This window comes from Temnothorax longispinosus, chromosome 6 (genome assembly GCF_030848805.1).
Source record: "Temnothorax longispinosus isolate EJ_2023e chromosome 6, Tlon_JGU_v1, whole genome shotgun sequence".
In the NCBI taxonomy this organism is placed as follows: Eukaryota; Metazoa; Arthropoda; class Insecta; order Hymenoptera; family Formicidae; genus Temnothorax; species Temnothorax longispinosus.
The window spans coordinates 18,245,367-18,262,787 of NC_092363.1; the positions used below are offsets into that span (position 1 = coordinate 18,245,367).

The following is a 17,421-nucleotide window of genomic DNA, read 5'->3' on the forward strand; positions in this document are numbered from 1 at the left end:
CGTTCGCGCCTGCGCTCGATCGATTAACGATTTTTAAAGCCCATTTACACTCGTACACTTGTCTGCTCCTTATTGCTGCACTCTTTGCACTTTAAAGCGGAACACGTGCGCGATTAGCCGTCGGGGAGAAAAGGAGGGAGGATAAAAAGTGCAGAAAGTTCAGCTGCGAGGAACGAGCCACCCTAACCTGCAATGTGCCACGCGACGCTGCATTGTTTACCGAGGGGACGAGGTCTCGGCGGACGAGAGGCTTCGCGCCGAGGGTTTATCGCGTTTAGTCTCACTGGCGATGCGAGTTTTCGAAAATGGCGAACGCCGAGGTGCTGCAGCTGGACGTGTGGAAGGGCGACTGGGGCCTGCCGTCGGTCGACATCGAGTGCCTGCAGGTTCTGGTGCGTTAGGTCGACGGGTACAGGTTATGGCACCCGCATGCTGGTAGCCGACCGACGACGGGGCGGTTTTTTCCCCCTTTTTTCTCGTGATGCCGAAGAGTCCGGCACGTACGAGGATCTCAAATATCTATCCCGTCGCATGAGTTCTTCGGCCGATTTAGCACCGAACTCGAACCCTCGCACTGGGGAACGTCCGAGGTGCCGCGCGCCTTTTTCGAGCGATTAATTAAAAATGAAAGATTCTCGACGGATTACACGTTGGAGATGAGAAACGTGGGCGACGGAGCGACGTTTTCCCCGAGTGACTTCAAGCGAATCTTAACAGTCTTCATTCAAAATTTAATTGTAAAAGTTGTGTGACACTATGATCGGCCGAAGAAGTCATCAAAAGGGTACTTGCTGCCTTGGAGGCGTATCCGAGAAGGGTACGACATACGTAGCGATATCAGGGAGCCTTAAAATGAAATGAAAACGAAAGAAAAATAAAATGTGCCTCCACTGTTCCGTTAATATCCAAGTCGACGCGTTGAAGGTTAAATGTTAGCCACTGGGCCACTGCATTTCAGTTTTAGCCATTCAAATTGTAACGGCGATATGTTATCAGAAATTATGATTACTTTGTTAATAAAAACTTAATCTCAATGTCTATTCAGTAATAATGTAACATCCTAATGATATAACAGGTTGCAACAGCACTCGTTTCCTAATACAGTGTCATGTTATTTGTAGGCATATGCCAGATTCAGTGGGGTACCTTTAAAAGTCAATCTAGCGAGCAATCCGTTTAGAACGCCAAACGGTCGATTACCTTTGCTTAGGGCTGGTCTGCGTACTTTGGACACGGTCAAAGATATATTGCCCTTTTTTAGAGCGAAATATAATTTTGACTATACGTTAAACGATAAGCAGTGCGCAGACGTCATGGCTTATGATGCTCTGCTTAAGGAAAAGTTGTATCCAGCCTTCCAATTTATATGGTATGAGATGTGCAAAAACGCGCCAGAATAAGATGCAACTTAGTATTTATGAAATATCAACGATATATTAAAATTACATTCACTTATTTGCAACGGAAAGATTGACGAGATTTACCTAATTAATCGATAGTAATTAAATCGATTGAAAAATAACTTATTCATCATCCATGCTGAGAATTTTTTAAGACATTTATGCATATATCATCTTCAAAGTTCAAAGTAATTAGCAGGTCCATTAAATTCAAAATATTATAGAATTCCTGTATTGCCCAAGTGTTATTAGCAAAATAATTGTCAAGGAAAGGCCAGAATTAATAGTAATTTCAGACATCGCCTAAGAGGAAAGATTTTCTTAAAGACATATACATGGCAAGGTTCAAAATTACAAATGTCGAGTAACAAATTTGTTTCTAAATGTATCTAATTTAGTAATTAGGTAAATGAATTATTTGTCTCAAGTAACAATATTAAAGTATCTTTATCTAAATATGGGATGCACGTTATTCTGGTCATTGCGTATATGTTTGTCCAGTCCTCTAGTTTTGCAAATAATGTTTTAATAGTTTCTTATTAGCAGAGTGCATCTCAGTGTAATTAGAGCCTTGTACAACGTCAGTGCTTCCGTAATTATAGCATAAATAACAAAGGGATCTCATTATTACAATTATTTTTAGGTGGATAGATAAGAAAAATCTGGACGAGTTAGTTAGACCATGGTACTGCAAAGCGCTGTCTTTTCCATTTAATTTCTATTATCCAGGAAAATTTGAACGGCAAGCGCACGCCTTGATGCAAAGTTTATATCCCCTGGAAGATAATATAAATGTTATTGAAAATGAGGTACGTGTAACGCGCAGGAAAACGTTTATATAACGAGAGAAAACGTAATATTAAGTGCAAAAGACTTATTTTGATTAACTCGAAGAATTTATGTAATAAGTATGTGAATTTATGTAACAGGTATACTCGGAAGCACAAAAATGTTTAACGTTGTTATCTACGAGGCTTGGCGATAGAGATTTCTTTTGTGGGCAGCAACCTAGCGCGATAGACGCCGTTGTATACTCGTATCTGGGACCGTTGCTAAAGGCCCCATTACCAAACCCAGTTTTACAAAATCATTTGAAAGCCTGTACAAATCTAGTGAAGTATGTGTCGCGCATATCACAAAGGTACTTTGAGATTGAATATCAGACTTACGAGAAGCATAGAGCCGAGAAGAATGCCGAAAGATTAAGAAGAGATTCCGAAAGTGAATTTCCCAACAAGAGAAGAAACCAAATCCTCGCCGCGCTTGTCGCTATACTGGCAATGACAGGATATGCGTTATCCACTGGCATTGTAGAGGTAAGTTTTGCTTATACAGAGAAAAGATGTGATAGAATGCACATCATGGATAGATAAACGAAAAATTCTTGCGATAGACGGAATTTGTGTTGGATATTAATTGGTTTTTCTATCTTCTTATCTTTGTTTTGAAAACATTCTTGATGTGAATTATTTTTGCGTCAATTAATATATAATATTTACTTTATACAAACCATATCAATATATTTATCTATTTTTATAAATACTATATTTAATAAAAAGAATTTTTGCATGCAGGGAAAATTTTCTTTTTACATAATATAAAAATTTCTATATTTTTATTTGGATTGGATCAATATGTCTTACTTATATAGCAAAATGTGATATTTATGATCAATTTAGCAAAATATATTTATAATGTAGATAAAGTATAAAGTCTTGTATCGCAAAAAGATACTCTCTGTTCATGTAAATATGTTTTTTGGAAAACAAAACAGTACAAATGTTGAGGTTGAAGCTACAAGTAGCTTTATTTGTAGGTGCTAGTATATTTGTTAAGAAGCAGAAAATTTATTAAAATTCCTAAGAAGAATAGAAAACGTGAGTATTAGTTATTGCGTATTGATAATATAATTTTTACATGGAAATTAACCAATTAATATCAATTTTTTTACATAACGAGTATATTTTTGCTTCTTACCGCATACACCTTAAAGAACTGCGTTAAGTTGGTGTATTCACAATTAAAGTGGTTAAATAGTGTATTTTTATTCAGCGTAAAGTGGAAAAATTATATATTCCTATGTAAATAACATGAATAACATTAGACGTAAAATTATATTTGTAAAATATTCCAAATTTTAACATAGACTCTTCATTAATGTATTTAATAAGGTTTTATTTGTATATTAATTCTTTTGGTGTGTCAGAATGATAAAAATAATATACACAATTTAGGATGGGATTATTCCTTAATAAAATATTCAAAAACTAATAGATCAATAGTTTCTTAAATAATAAGTAATTAGAAATGAAGCTTTAGAGATGGAAGTAGTTAATAAAACTTTTTCCATTTAGCTTTTTTAAATGAGTATATTTCAACAGATTTTTAATTTGGGGTTTTATTATAAAAATGACTATATAATGTAGAAAATTTAAATCAGAGGTTTTAAGCCAATGCATATATATTATTTATTGTGCTTTTTGCAATATTAAGAAAAATAATGCATATTTATTAAAGGTACCAGTAAAGGATGACGAAATCATAGATATGCCGATGGAATACATGCTGAATGATGAGGATGACGAATAGCAGTTAGCAAAAAGAAAATTATGTTTTCACGACAAAGATAGGAAATATAAAATTATCAAATGCAGAAGAATATTCTGTTTCATGCAATACTTCGCGGTGATTTACGTTCGAAAGTCTTGGTGTGGAATAGCCCTATATTCGTGACACAGAGAGAGAAAGAGAGGGAGATATTACATGAATGTATAAATAGCAAAATGTATAACAAAGTCAATAAATATTTTGGAATATGACGTTACATCAACGTCATTAATTTTTTCCGATTTTATATCGCATTAAGATCCCGCTGGTGGCATGGTGCACCTCTTCGGCGAAACTTTTAAAATTGTGGATGGTGGTACCGCCTAGGATAATCTTCATTCCCGGATTTTGCTTATTTAAATTATAAACAGCCAAACTTTCTTCATAAGTCGCACCTCCAATCATGAATATTATTATGTCTTGAGGTCTATAAAAATGGAGAATGATAATGTATATAAATTATATCTAACACACATGCATGTGTGGCTCGCTATTTAATATTTAAACAATTTACCTTCGTGACATTATCATGTTACCGAGATATGGAAATGTCTGCGTACTTAATTTTCCTTTTATCAAGTCTTCTAGTGTTTCATTTATTAAAGGACAATGTTGCGTGTATATATTATCTACCCCACTTAATCCTTTGAATAACTTCTTGGTTATCTTGGCAACTGCTTCTCGATCAAATAAATTACTCTGTCTTGCGTTAACACCGCTGTATTCTAATATATTATATACAAGCTGGAAATATATTAGGTTTGTATATTATATACATATATCTTTCTCACTAAAAAATATTAATTCTATAAGTACCTTAATATATTTGTCTGAAACATTTCTCTTCTTAAGTAATTCTACTAAACCGTTTATATCATTGCTCGCGTATTTTTCATAATGCAGCGCGTAAAGCATGACGAGTCTTACAGTATCCACATCTCGTACCTTCTGATTGCTGATAAGTGCTTTTATCTTTTGCAGCTGTAAAAACAGAACGATTAAAAAGAATACACAGATATATAAGATATATATTATTTTTTAATCGTTTTGCGGAGATATTGAAAAATTACCTGCGAGGAATGATCGGTTTGGCAACTTAGTTCTTGTTCCAATTCTGATACTTCCAACAAATTGTGCTTTTCCACAAGGGACGAAAGCTCTCCGACTACCGTAACGTGCTTCGATACGGTACCAGAGAGTTTCTTGAAAAGCGGATACGTCTCTACGAAGTGTTTCATGTCGGCTATACTTTCAACCTTCTGATGCTTCTTCGCTTTCTTTTGAAACTCTTCCATCAATTCTTTTATCGTTTGTCCTATTTCCCCAAAGTTTAGATACAAGTTCTGCTCAAGAATATATTCTTTTAACACAAAGGGTCTTCCGCAAGGAATAACGTTTATAAAATTATTTGAAAAATCTCAAAGTAAACCAAGATCTTTTTCAAAAATATTACTTTTATTAATTTATATGTACTTTTGCTAATAAATTTTAAATATGAATGCACGTATGGTGAAAAATGGGTTGAAGAATTTTCTTACATTTGCATAAAAGTCATCGTGCTCCGCGCTCAGAACGACTTCTTTCAATTCTTTCGAAATGCCTTTCACGTGGGACAAGTTAACCCGATTGTTATTGATCGTCAGTAATTCGTGTACCATCGCTTGATACGTCCACTGATTTAGCAACGGCGTGACAGGATCGTCTCTCCTATCGACTATCAGAAGGAGGGGATTCGACTCCTGCCGAAATTCGAAGGAATTCGATTCTTTGCTGAGCACCTCCCTTATCTTCTCCGCCAATCTCTTCGCCATGTCGGAACTGTTTTGATATCTGATATACGGGCATTTCTTCAGCGATAACAAAACGGAAGTTATTCCTTGGACAGTTCTGTGCAAGTGCACCGGATCCCATGTCAACCCTTGTAAATGCAAATCAGACCGGGATAAGAGCGACGGATAATTTTCAAGATTTTTTTTCAAGTCCCGGTCTACAATAGGTGTTTTAAGCCCTAAGCCTTAAGAAATTGTTCAATCACAGTTGAATTTGAGGAGAATAATTGACTGTGATTGATCCCTTCCTAGGGCTTAGGGCTTAAAACATCTATTGTAGCCCTATTCACTCCAACGTTTTTTCCGCCCTTTTAATCCTCGCATCATAACTCACGAACGAATTGACGAAATTTAATGTTCCAAAGCGCAAATTAAAGCTACTACTTTTAGCTTTAATTTGCGCTTTGGAACATTAAATTTCGTCAATTCGTTCGTGAGTTATGATGCGAGGATTAGAAACTCGTAGAACACAAAAGGGCATGGTTGGAGTGAATAGGGGTAGACTGGGACCAAACGAGTTTGCATAAGATTAAGTTACCTTCAGAACAGGCATTTATTCCGAGCGAAAACAAGTGTGGATTAATAGCCAGATAATCCGCGTAGTATTCGTGCACCTCTCTGACTACCTCTCGCTCGTCGCTCTCCGCCAGAAGCTTTATATCCGCCTTGGCGATAATATTACTGAAATCTAGCGCAGTAAGTGTTATTGGTGATCGTCACTTCTCATTCCCAGCTTGAGAAACTAGACACGCTTCTACAGTTTCTCAACGCCTGATTGTTAATTTTTTACAGGGACACGTGCGGTCACTTACAAATATAATACACTCCGTATTTGGGGTATCTGAGCTCCTTGCAAAGCAAATCGATATTTTCCTTGGTCGGCCTTACGAACACTATACATGTCAGGTGTTTCAAGGTGTCGTTGTGCACGGCTGTGTCTATCCGTTCAAACAGGTACACCTCTTTCATCAGTATCTCGGACTGGCTGTAGAGCAGGCTGACTATGCTCGTCTAAAATTGAAAAAAAAAAGAAGAATGACGATATACCTTGAAACTGTTGTCATTGTTCCGTTCTTTGCAGTTGCACCGTCATGTTTTTCATGCTCCAAGTGAAACGGACGCGCAATTAGAGAGGAAGAGGAAATACGAGACACGAGTTCGCAATCAATCATCGTAATTAGCACGTCGCTCCTACCGTTTGTTTATCCATCAGCAGAACCTTCATGCCAGGGCCGCTGTCCTCCGTCATCCTCGTTATATAAAACTTCAACGCGGCGACGACGTTCATCCTGACGTTGAATCGTCGTCCGGATCTGGGCGATTATCGTATTACGCGCTTGCGTGTATCACGCTAAATTCATATTTCGTTAAACTAGACGCGATTAGTTGCCGAGACGCGAAGCCCCTCAAGTACCATGACGCACACTGCTGAACGTGACTAAATTTTGACAACGACGACAGATACAGAATTCTCGAGTGGTCCTAAAACGTCATTCGCAACGGCGCAGCTGATCCCGGTTCTTCGCCGATTGGTCCGTTTACGCGAATTTGCGATGGCGAGGCTTCGTTGCGTGACGTCACACCGATATGACTCCGATCGACTAAAAAAAAATTTTTGTTAACTCCAACTAAACTCCGATTAATTTATCGAGTAAACTATACTATATTTTATTAACTTTGTTGCCTAATATGTGGAAAAAAAGAATTGGATCAAGGACAATGAATTATATAATTAGTTATTTCGCTTTAGGTAAATTATTCTTGTTCATTATTTTTCTACGAATGAACAACGGAATATAAAAAAAAAACATCCGCTCAATTTCCGTTTATACGAAAAAACTACAAGTTTGGGCTAAAAACAATGCGACAGCCAATCAAATTGCAACATTTCCGTAAGAACAGGAGTGTGCGTTTCTCCCTCTCACGAGAATAAAAAAATTCTATAGAATCTCGGGGGTTCCGATTTCTCTCCTTTCCCGCTGCGCCAGTTACGCCACTGCGCGCCCGTTGCGCGCCTGCGCGGAGGAGACCGGGCGCCCATCGCAGCATAATTCCCCGAGTTTACGCCACGGCCAGCCCGACGGTGTTCGTGGACGGAGCGAGAGGTGGGCCGCTGCCGTGCTCTGCGTTTTTTCTTCCCGCAAGAATACCTGTGATTGAACGCTCTCCCGAGGTGTCTACCCTTCCGCCCGCTCACCCGCTGCGACGATGTACCGGACCTGCCGGAGCGGTTTCTGAAGGCGACGCGGGCAGGGTACGCTGTCCCACGCGCGGCTGCGGTCGGTGTTCCGCTTCCCCATCCCGGTCGGGCGAGCGCGTCCACGCCGATACGTGCGTGTCGCGCCACGATGGCCCTCAGCCAGACCAGCGTGGTGAGTAGAGACGAGTAGAGCGGGCCGTGAGCGCGGCCCTCCGCCTTTTCCGAGGACGTTCGCGTATTCTCGGCGATTGTCCGGAGAGAACGGGATTTTTTTCCCTCCGGAACTTCCGACGGATCCGCGCGGGGAAAATACCGCGCGCGTGTCCGGCGACTCGATGGCGTTCGATCGCCCCGGATGAGCATCGAGGGAGTTATCACATCACCTCGGTTGAAAGATCGCAGCCGAGGCAGGTTGCTTAGCGTGACCGTCCGGCTGTTCTGTTCGTCGCCGTCTCGCACACCGTCGTTCAATATCTAGATGTAAAGCGGAGATTAAGTACATTCCACTGTGATATCTCTGAGCAAACGTTCGGATGTTTACATACTTGGCTGGTTCGCTCGAATGCTGGAATCTTTTTCCCGCGATGTGATTCCCGGTGTCTCGAGGTTGTTAGGTATGCTAGGATAAATTGAATTGTAAGGCCAGCGTGAATGGCTAGCATATGTTCATGTGATGTACAATTGTGTTTCTATTATGCATCTAACATTTTTGGTTTATATTTGGGTCCAAAGAGGACTTGAGAAATCAGAAATTAGTTTGAGTGTGAGAGATATTAAGAGAGATATCGGAAGAATTTTTAATTCACGCAAACATCCGTACTCGAACTTATATTGGCTTATGCTACTTTAATTGTTTGATAGGAATGTATTAGCATATTTATACTTATATAACGTTTTTCGGTCAGCATGACTATTGAGATACATTTATGGAGGTTTATGTGTACTTTATATGTATATATTTTTCATATTTTTACAATATCAAAATGACTGAATTCACTGTGAATTATTTTACAGCTGAAATTATACAACACTGTGATAGAAGATGTAATATCGGGAGTGCGAGAGGCATTTATAGACGAAGGGGTGGACGAACAGGTTCTCCAGGAGCTTAAGCAAATATGGGAAACAAAACTGATGGCCAGCAAGGCCGTGGAATTGAATCCAGATCCACCGGAGCCGCAAGTTCCTCAAATCAACACGCACAAAGCTGTGTCCGTCAATAGAGGTTAGCGTCTTTCATTATTTTTCATTTCACAGTAAAATGCAATTTACAAGGTGGTTCACTGCTATTGGGTGTTCCGTATAGAACATTCGGTAATGGTGATGCATATTGTGTATATATAAATCATTGTTATATGTTTGATGTTTTAACAGCTAATGTAGGAAATCATTTTGTACAACCATCTGCTGGAAAAATAGTGCCGCAAACGCAAACGCAACCTCAACCTCCACCTCCACTTCAACCTCAACCTCAACCTCAACCTCACCCTCAACCTCAACCTCAACAACAACCGCAACAGCAGCAAGCGCAAGCACAACCACAGCAATCGTCGCAACCTCAGCAACATACGCATCCTTCCACGGGAACGACGTTGCAACAGCAGCATTCGACGACACCCCAACAAGTGCAACAAGTGGTGACCGCCTCGAGTGTGCTTGAACGACAAGTGCCAATACAGATCACCTTACCTCCACAACCCGGCGTTCCGGACGGACCACAGCGGATTTTAAGCATACAAGTTCCTGCATCTGCTCTTCAAGGTGAGAATTTTGCTGTGTTTCATTAAGAACAATTTGTGCAGCATAAATTAAACTGTTTTGTACATTTTATCTTGTTATATATAATTTTTATAATACAAAGCCACATAAAGATTTATAAAATATAAATGTAATTTTTTATTACCGCAGTTTATTATATTGGAAATTTGCAATACACACGCACGCGTCAGCTATTTGTCTCTGAAAATAAATATTTGTTTCTTTTTTTTTATTTTAGCAAACCAGCTACATACGATTTTAACTGGTCCGGTAATTTCCGCGGCTATGGGTCTTCCAGCGAATTTAGCTTCGACTCTGTTGCAACAGCACGTGAATTCTACGCTGCAAGGACAAGCAACGTTAACTCCATTGCAAGTAAATCAGCCTCTTCAAGTGGTCACACAAAGTACAAACAGCGTTGTCACGCAGAGGCCGCCTCAAAATCAGGTAGAGTAGAATATTTTATACGATACGAGAGAATGTAACACAAAAGATAAGATAATGGATAAATAGATAAGTACATACACATACACATATTATAAGTAACGTACATTATTCACTTTTTCAGCAGCAAAATAATATAAATCAGTTAGACGGAGGAGTAGGTGATTCTACTGACGATGATGATGAAGAGGAAGAAGAGGACAATGATGATGATGACGAGGATATCGATGAAAAAGAGGAGGAAGAGCATGATGAGGCGGCGGCTCGTGAAGAGGTTAATATTTATAAATTTCAAGTAACTTGAGTGAATCATCTTGTCTTACAAGAGAATTGTCTGTATTAGGAACCCCTTAATTCCGAAGATGATGTCACGGATGATGATCCCGCTGATCTCTTCGATACTGACAATGTAGTCGTCTGTCAGTACGATAAGGTATGAAAGCAATTTACAGTTAATTTTTGCAATTAAATTATTTCGAACTCAATTATTTCTAATTCACGATAACGTTTTGTTTTCAGATCACAAGGAGTCGAAATAAGTGGAAGTTTTATCTGAAGGACGGTATAATGAATCTAAGTGGGAAAGACTATGTGTTTCAAAAGGCAAACGGGGACGCTGAATGGTAACTTTAGGTGCGATGTGAATATCGTGTTGCCCACAGTAAGCTCGACTCAGGGACACTGCGTGTAAAGGCAACTTGATAATGTGTTCACGTGAAACCACATTTCTAATATGGAGATATACCGACAATCTCTACGACGATTCTTCTACCGATTGCACAAATTTGCTGCAAGTGGAAATAGCAGTATAGGGGAACAATGGCGAATGTCATCACATTATCACAAATATCGTATTGTACATTTTGTGTTATATCGTTAGCCCTCTGAAAGACAAGGGGATGCTTGAGATGTTCAGGTACGCCGATTTTACTTGTCGAAACTAGATAAGTCGCGAACTTAAAAAGTGTTGATATATTCCTTTTTTAAGTTTTTTTTTTTTTGCGTTCTAATTATTGTCAGTCTTGAATATTCTTAATTATTTTGTTAATCTTTTACTTAAGAAAATTCAAGACCGAAAGTTAAGTGGGGTATAGAGGGCTAATATATATATGGTTTTTATGTAGTGCAAATTTATGAATATACAAGTGTATAAAACAATTATACAAAGTCTCCTACTGTTAGTCGTATGTTACTGGAAACTTGCTTGTGGGCGCCGAGATTCTTCTAAAAAAAATCCACGACGGATTAGTTAGCTTTTTCTAGAAAATGAGTAAACTTTTATTGAAGCGGAAGTGCGTTATGTATATATATTGACCCCGAATAATATATATGCATATTGACGAAAGCACCATATCGATTAGTGGATCTAAAACCACTAACATCATGGACAATGAAAATCCAAAAAACTAACTCTATAGATATATACATAATATATATTATATACATATATATTTTGAAATCCTCAATTATAAACTTTTTCACGTGGAAGGAAGTTGAAAAACTTCCGTTCTCTATTTGTGATCTGAAAACAGAACGAGATATCGTATGTGTGTTTGAGTTAAAAAGTTTTAAGGGATTACTAAACTCTACGGTTCATGTGTGATTTGGAATAATAAATGTGTCTTACTGTTGCCAGCATTGACAAGTTCATTTATCAAGAGGAATGAAGAACAATTCAGCATTTAGAAGATCTATCGGCGTGTTTCATTCAGGAAGTTTAAATTGCTCTGGAAGCAACAAAACTCGATCTTTATAAACTTCTGTTTTATTTCCAAATTTACAGAGTAGCTTAGTATTATTAAATGTTTATGAAATTTCTCTTTTAACTTTCAGATTTTTATGTAATATTTGACAAATGCGTATTTGAAGCTGCCATTAAAATTATTTTAATTCGCTTTCAGAACAGTTTAAATCGCCTTAGTCAAGTAAGTTGTAAGAGATTCATGAGTTAGCAAATTTTATGTTATTACACGCGCCTTAACGATTAAACGAAATCAGTGCCGTGAGCGTGTTTATAAAAATTTATTCTTAAATTATAATTTATGAGTGAAAATTGTTTAGTTAGCTTAAGATAGTTGTTTAATTTGAAGAACGACGATATATAAACAAGCTTGTACGAAACTCGTAATGTGATTGTGAATATGCCAAAATAGTGTGCAATTTTTGTATTGTATCAGTTTGCTGAAAACGTCCCATGCATTGGCATATTTTTACATCCGGACGATTTATTTTAAACAATCAGCACATCACAGATCTCTAATTTGAGGTTACCAAAAAGGAGCATATATTTTATGAAAATTTTGGTGAAAATCATGCATCTTGTAGAATATGATTCATATACAGGTGCTGAGTCCGGAAAATATTACGGTATCTGCGTTATATTGTTCGTCGTATGCCTTATATATATTCCAAGTTTGATTTATAAATTAAACTTCTTGGAATTTGCAAAATAAATGTTTCACAACAAAACTCTTATAGATGTGGGTGTGTATGTGTCTGCATGTGTGCGCATGTTAGAAATTTTCGAACAACCGTGATTTCCTTAATGATGAGCATTCAATAATCCATAGTTATATCCTTTATTTTGTTTCGTGTTTAGTGCTATATATAATCGTCCAAATCGATATATGCCTATCTAAATTTCGTGTGATTATTGTTCCTAATTAACTAGATAAGGGCACATATTATGGAATTTTTCGAAATGAATTCCAATCGGAATTATTCCATTTTCCCAGAAAACACAATAGAAATCTAGGAAATAACTAAACAATTCCGATCAGAATCCATTATACGTGCCCAACCGATTTCAGCTTCTCAAGAACATATTGATAGGTAGCTTAGCGGCAAAACACGTTTTATTATATTAAATTCCTTTATGTGGTAATTCAATGCTTTCCCGATAAATCATGAATACGAATCAATTCTCATTAGACTCTTCAAACATAAATATCAACATTTTTATACATTAACGTATAATAAAATTTTGTAAATTTTATTTAAAACGACATAAAGAGAAACGTTCTCAACATTGAAGAATACATTAGGACTGTCGAATCTCACAAATTCAATATCTTAAATTCCAATTTGTGAAGAAAAATGTGCCTATAAATATATCATATATGTACATATATGCAAGTTACTTCCATTACAAATCCAATACAAAACACTGAATGGAGTAGGAAAAATAGTTACAATTAAAAAATATTACAAAAAATGTACAAAATTCTATAATTGCATATATTATAAATAATATCATAGCTTTTCCCGAACAATCGCGTCTATACTTTAGTATATTTTGATTAGGTTTTTTAAATCGGTAACAGAAAAGGCAGACTGCTTTACCAATTGAAGCAGTTAATTTTTTTCATACTGAAGTCAATATAAATTAAAAACTGGTATATGTACCTTTAGATATAGCAGTTATAAATAGAATTAGTGAATTACATGTTGGATTTACAAAAGTTCTATAATCGTCAATGATTTTTTATGTCAAATACTTTTTAGAGATTCTGCAATTTGGAGCCATCTCATATTTTGAAAATTATTAGCGTAATATTGCAGTTATTTTTTATGCAATTTGATTTCTAAATATAAACGCGATTGTATTGTCCTGTGCTTCATTTTACACATGAGATTGTGACACTACATTGCGAATATTCCCTTTCAAAGAGAACTTGTGACATGCAAGTTACCGATTTTCCTTGTATGAGCAAGCAGTTGTAAGTCAAACAATCATATGAACAAAAAAATCATACAGTTTTGATATAAGTTTTGCTCGAGTGTTCGTTGAACACAAGCGTTATTGCAGCCGAGTGCAAGTGCAAGATTGAAATATCTCGCATTTGTAAACATTCATTGTAAGAAATAAAAAATCATTTATGCACCGATATCTGCGAAATGATACGAGTTTGTTGCTTCTCTTCTGATTGAATATTCAAAGGCTTAAATTTATAAATGTATGCATGTTACAAATTCTCCTTTATTTGAATAACTTAACATATAGAAAGGTAATATATTACTGTAAATTGAAACCGTTCTTATTTTACGGTCATCGGTGAATTTTCCCCCAATAGAGATAAATCATAAAAGTCTCAGTAAATCGACTTTCGTAACTATAATTCAAGCATGTGTTGAAAAAGACTCACCGCGCTTTGTTTGATACCCAGTAAATATATGGCGCGTATTTTTGTTAATATTATTTTATATCAGTCATGTCCTATAAAGGCATAGTAGGCCATATATTATAAGGTAGACATTATCACTTCGTGACTATCCGAACAAGTAAATTTAGATCGAGATCTCCCAATGTACAATATTTGGACTAAAGGAGATCATCTTTAATATTATTCTCAGAGAAGTCAGTACTTTGTTGGCTAGCGTTAGGTTCTAGCGTATTCATCTGTTCACCGGGAACGGTCGCACTTTGCATGGAAGTTGGAATTACCGTAGATGCGGTGACATTTCCATTGCTTTCTGATTCCGATTTCCTCTTCAATTGTCCCACTATAGTTACGTAATTGGCAGGCACCAAACCGACGTTCTTGTTGTCGGTGGCTATCCACCAACCTGGTATGCTTTTAGATTGCAAGGAGCGCGGCGCCAACCATATTTTCTGACCGGCTCTCAGGCTCAATTCCTCGTTAGAAACCGCCATGAAATCGTACATCGCTGTCGCCACGCATACAGGATCCTCGCATTTCACCCATTCTTTCGGATCGTTAACTGTAAATTTAACAGATATAAATTGTTAAAGTGTTAAAAGTTTCGATTACATAAATGTCTTATAGAATTTTTGATAAACATAATTAGATATCTTCCCAGGATGTTTAGTGACGGAAGTTTAGTGACGAGAGACGTAGATCATTACTTATAAAAATATATCATGTATTTATGTATTTATTTAAATCTGGTACCCTTACTTAGAGATGCGAAAGTAATTACCTTTTATTTGACTCTGCTTTATGCTACTCGTTATCTTGTGAATTAGATATGGAATAGCGACAAACACGCCGAGGAGTAGAATATTCATCCACGGAGAAATCCGTTCATTCGTCGCCGACGTAGTCGTCGGCCGTTCTCCGTTTAGCTGTGACACCGACTGCTGCCACAAGTCCTCGGCAACAGCACTTTGCGTTTGAAGACCTAACAATAGAGTAAACGATGATAACCGCAAATAATGTAAACAGATAAGAGTCTCGGTTATGTAAGAGGCTTACCAAGCGTAAATAAAATTCTTCTGTAGATCCATTTCATGACACGGATTAAAGCAAACGTGCTCAACAGCTGGCCGACTGTTGAACGCAGTCTACCGATATTATCCGCCACGCTTAAAATCGCTCGGAACGAATTCGTCAATGCGAAATACGTTGATTCCAGCAACATCGTGATTGACGAAAATGTCTGTAACACAGACTCCACCACACGGAAAGTCGATCTCGTGCTTTCCTCCGCGTATTGTTGAAATCTGCAATATGAAAAGCAGGTTCTTTTGGTCAAAGGATCCTAGGCGCAATCAAAGAGATTTCTTCAAACAAAAATTTAAGACTCTACAATGCTGGCAAAGAAGGAGAGGAAAAGTAGACCGAAAAGTAGATTGTCTAATTTAAACTAGGCCCATCCTTTAATTTAAATTATTTATTCTTCTAATTTAAATTAGATCTATTCTTTTCGACTATATAATACTTTTTCTTGCTTTCAAGTGTATTGAGATTGAATCATTACATTTTTCAAACACCATATGTACCAAGAAAGTTAGATTTTTATCGTTTCATTGTTTTATATTATAATATGTAAGTAGTCGATCCTCAAGGTTCAATATTAATAAATGACTTCCTTTTCTCCAACATACCTGTTTTCTACGTCACCACTGTGCCCTCCAATTTGTCCATAGCTGCTGCCATAGGGATTGTAACTACCAAAAGATCCATATCCACCGTAACCTCGGTAACCACCGTAACCACCTCCGTACCCGTAGCTCCCATAATTCCCGTAGCCATAGCTCGAGCCATACGGTCTGAAATCGTTGTACCCCGAGTAACTTTGCGCCGGCTGGCGAGGTGGCAACGGCGGTGGAACAGCTCCAGCGGTTTGGAAGGGCAAATTTGGTCCCGGCATACTGAGCAGAGTCAAAATTTTCAACGTTACATCTCACCGATATGTTCTTTGCGACTATCCTTAGCATAAAATTCACATAGTTTGTCAAATGTCATTGGTACAGGCATCAAACTGACCGCTTTGCAACAATCCATGTGGAACAGAAGACTGTACATAAATCTATAACTCGTTCCAAACGTACAGAATAAAATTATCAGACGATTATTAAGCTGCGCTAAAGTGCCAGGAACAACCTTAATGGATTAATGTCCGTTTCTACCAATGTAGATTAATTTTAATCTCGCTTTAACTTACTGTTTATCAATTCTTAGAACCAGAAAGAGGGATAAAAAGTGAGCAGACCGAAATTAAAGTCAATCTACACATTGGTAGAATTGAGCATAAGAGATTAAAAATCTACCAGACGATTAAAATATTCAGACTGCATTTGCTCCGGGTACACACGGGGGGCTTTCCAACCTATTAATCTTTTTTTCACTTTTTGATACTCGAACACCATAAATAAGATATCAGGGCAGGGCTTGATTGAAGGCTGTCGGTGCGGGGGATTCGGTTGCAAGACGGCCAGATGAATGCCCTTTGACATCGACATGACTCCGCGGATGTTGCGAGATCCAGATCGAGGATACGTGTACGATACCGGGCCTGCTCGATGTCGCTTTACCTGTACGAAATGCTGGAGGAGTTCCTGAGCTGGTTGCCGTTGATAACGTTACTCCGTCCCGGTGCCATCGCTCTCGAAGCTCACGACGTCCGTTCTTCCGTGGACTCTCGCGACATCGGCACGCGCACACAACCGACGGCGTAAACGGTCCGCCGATTCCGCGCTGATAGCGCGGTTCAAAGTTCACGGATTTCACTGGCGGAATTCCCGGAATCTGTGATCTGCGTGGAGCGGTGGACCACGCGTGCCTTTTTCACGTCCGAAGGATACTCCGGACTCCGGACTCCGGGGCGTCCTTTCAAATCGCGAAACGTCCCAGAACGTCACCTCATGCGTTATTAACTCGTAATACTCGTATTGACGTATTAAAGCCCGTTCAGATGTGAGCGCTCGCTCGTAACGCCC

General features: G+C 38.0%; 4 protein-coding genes across 9 annotated transcripts; 2 read left to right on the forward strand and 2 right to left on the reverse strand.

The window, feature by feature from the left end:
- The first annotated feature begins 84 nt into the window (after window positions 1-84).
- On the forward strand, window positions 85-4,224 carry LOC139815136 (metaxin-1). Of its 3 annotated transcripts, XM_071781799.1 has the most exons (6): window positions 173-392; window positions 1,122-1,369; window positions 2,044-2,209; window positions 2,330-2,716; window positions 3,217-3,277; window positions 3,918-4,224. In XM_071781799.1, the coding sequence occupies exons 1-6, from the start codon at window positions 306-308 to the stop codon at window positions 3,932-3,934; spliced, it is 966 nt and encodes a 321-aa protein (XP_071637900.1). In that variant the 5' UTR covers window positions 173-305; the 3' UTR covers window positions 3,935-4,224. The 3 variants fall into 3 exon arrangements, with proteins under 3 accessions (XP_071637902.1, XP_071637900.1, XP_071637901.1); XM_071781801.1 differs by lacking the exon at window positions 1,122-1,369 and having other exon boundaries at window positions 85-392; XM_071781800.1 differs by lacking the exon at window positions 3,217-3,277 and having other exon boundaries at window positions 177-392.
- Vps45 (vacuolar protein sorting 45) lies at window positions 1,907-8,127 on the reverse strand. Of its 2 annotated transcripts, none has more exons than XM_071781790.1 (9): window positions 7,987-8,127; window positions 6,649-6,847; window positions 6,375-6,524; window positions 5,546-5,925; window positions 5,078-5,350; window positions 4,824-4,988; window positions 4,522-4,751; window positions 2,570-4,434; window positions 1,907-2,176 (listed from the first exon to the last, which is right to left on the reverse strand). In XM_071781790.1, the coding sequence occupies exons 2-8, from the start codon at window positions 6,803-6,805 to the stop codon at window positions 4,236-4,238; spliced, it is 1,554 nt and encodes a 517-aa protein (XP_071637891.1). In that variant the 5' UTR covers window positions 6,806-6,847; window positions 7,987-8,127; the 3' UTR covers window positions 1,907-2,176; window positions 2,570-4,235. The 2 variants fall into 2 exon arrangements, with proteins under 2 accessions (XP_071637891.1, XP_071637890.1); XM_071781789.1 differs by lacking the exon at window positions 7,987-8,127 and adding an exon at window positions 7,032-7,419.
- On the forward strand, window positions 8,073-14,269 carry Tfiia-l (transcription factor IIA L). 3 transcript variants are annotated; one of them, XM_071781792.1, is made up of 7 exons: window positions 8,073-8,208; window positions 9,051-9,261; window positions 9,411-9,797; window positions 10,033-10,241; window positions 10,363-10,512; window positions 10,582-10,671; window positions 10,758-14,269. In XM_071781792.1, the coding sequence occupies exons 1-7, from the start codon at window positions 8,185-8,187 to the stop codon at window positions 10,863-10,865; spliced, it is 1,179 nt and encodes a 392-aa protein (XP_071637893.1). In that variant the 5' UTR covers window positions 8,073-8,184; the 3' UTR covers window positions 10,866-14,269. The 3 variants fall into 3 exon arrangements, with proteins under 3 accessions (XP_071637893.1, XP_071637894.1, XP_071637895.1); XM_071781793.1 differs by having other exon boundaries at window positions 10,366-10,512; XM_071781794.1 differs by lacking the exon at window positions 8,073-8,208 and adding an exon at window positions 8,369-8,650.
- Window positions 12,799-17,365, reverse strand: Pex13 (peroxin 13). Its single transcript, XM_071781791.1, has 5 exons — window positions 17,017-17,365; window positions 16,087-16,353; window positions 15,455-15,702; window positions 15,180-15,380; window positions 12,799-14,960 (listed from the first exon to the last, which is right to left on the reverse strand). Exons 1-5 carry the CDS (start codon window positions 17,082-17,084, stop codon window positions 14,560-14,562), a joined length of 1,185 nt encoding a protein of 394 aa, XP_071637892.1. The 5' UTR covers window positions 17,085-17,365; the 3' UTR covers window positions 12,799-14,559.
- Between the last annotated feature and the right edge of the window lie 56 nt (window positions 17,366-17,421).

Excerpts from the sequence above, each read along its gene's own strand:
- LOC139815136 (XM_071781799.1), top strand. The coding sequence starts at position 306 with ATGGCGAACGCCGAGGTGCTGCAGCTGGACGTGTGGAAGGGCGACTGG. Across the intron at positions 393-1,121 it reads TCGAGTGCCTGCAGGTTCTG|GCATATGCCAGATTCAGTGG; the intron begins GTGCGTTAGGTC and ends TGTTATTTGTAG. Across the intron at positions 2,210-2,329 it reads TAAATGTTATTGAAAATGAG|GTATACTCGGAAGCACAAAA; the intron begins GTACGTGTAACG and ends TTTATGTAACAG.
- Pex13 (XM_071781791.1), bottom strand. The coding sequence starts at position 17,084 with ATGGCACCGGGACGGAGTAACGTTATCAACGGCAACCAGCTCAGGAAC. Across the intron at positions 15,703-16,086 it reads AGTGGTGACGTAGAAAACAG|ATTTCAACAATACGCGGAGG; the intron begins GTATGTTGGAGA and ends TTCATATTGCAG. Across the intron at positions 15,381-15,454 it reads AAGAATTTTATTTACGCTTG|GTCTTCAAACGCAAAGTGCT; the intron begins GTAAGCCTCTTA and ends CTCTATTGTTAG.
- Tfiia-l (XM_071781792.1), top strand. The coding sequence starts at position 8,185 with ATGGCCCTCAGCCAGACCAGCGTG. Across the intron at positions 9,798-10,032 it reads TCCTGCATCTGCTCTTCAAG|CAAACCAGCTACATACGATT; the intron begins GTGAGAATTTTG and ends TTTTTATTTTAG. Across the intron at positions 10,242-10,362 it reads AGAGGCCGCCTCAAAATCAG|CAGCAAAATAATATAAATCA; the intron begins GTAGAGTAGAAT and ends TCACTTTTTCAG.
- Vps45 (XM_071781789.1), bottom strand. The coding sequence starts at position 7,124 with ATGAACGTCGTCGCCGCGTTGAAGTTTTATATAACGAGGATGACGGAG. Across the intron at positions 6,525-6,648 it reads ATACGGAGTGTATTATATTT|ATTTCAGTAATATTATCGCC; the intron begins GTAAGTGACCGC and ends TTACTGCGCTAG. Across the intron at positions 4,752-4,823 it reads TTTCAGACAAATATATTAAG|CTTGTATATAATATATTAGA; the intron begins GTACTTATAGAA and ends ATATATTTCCAG.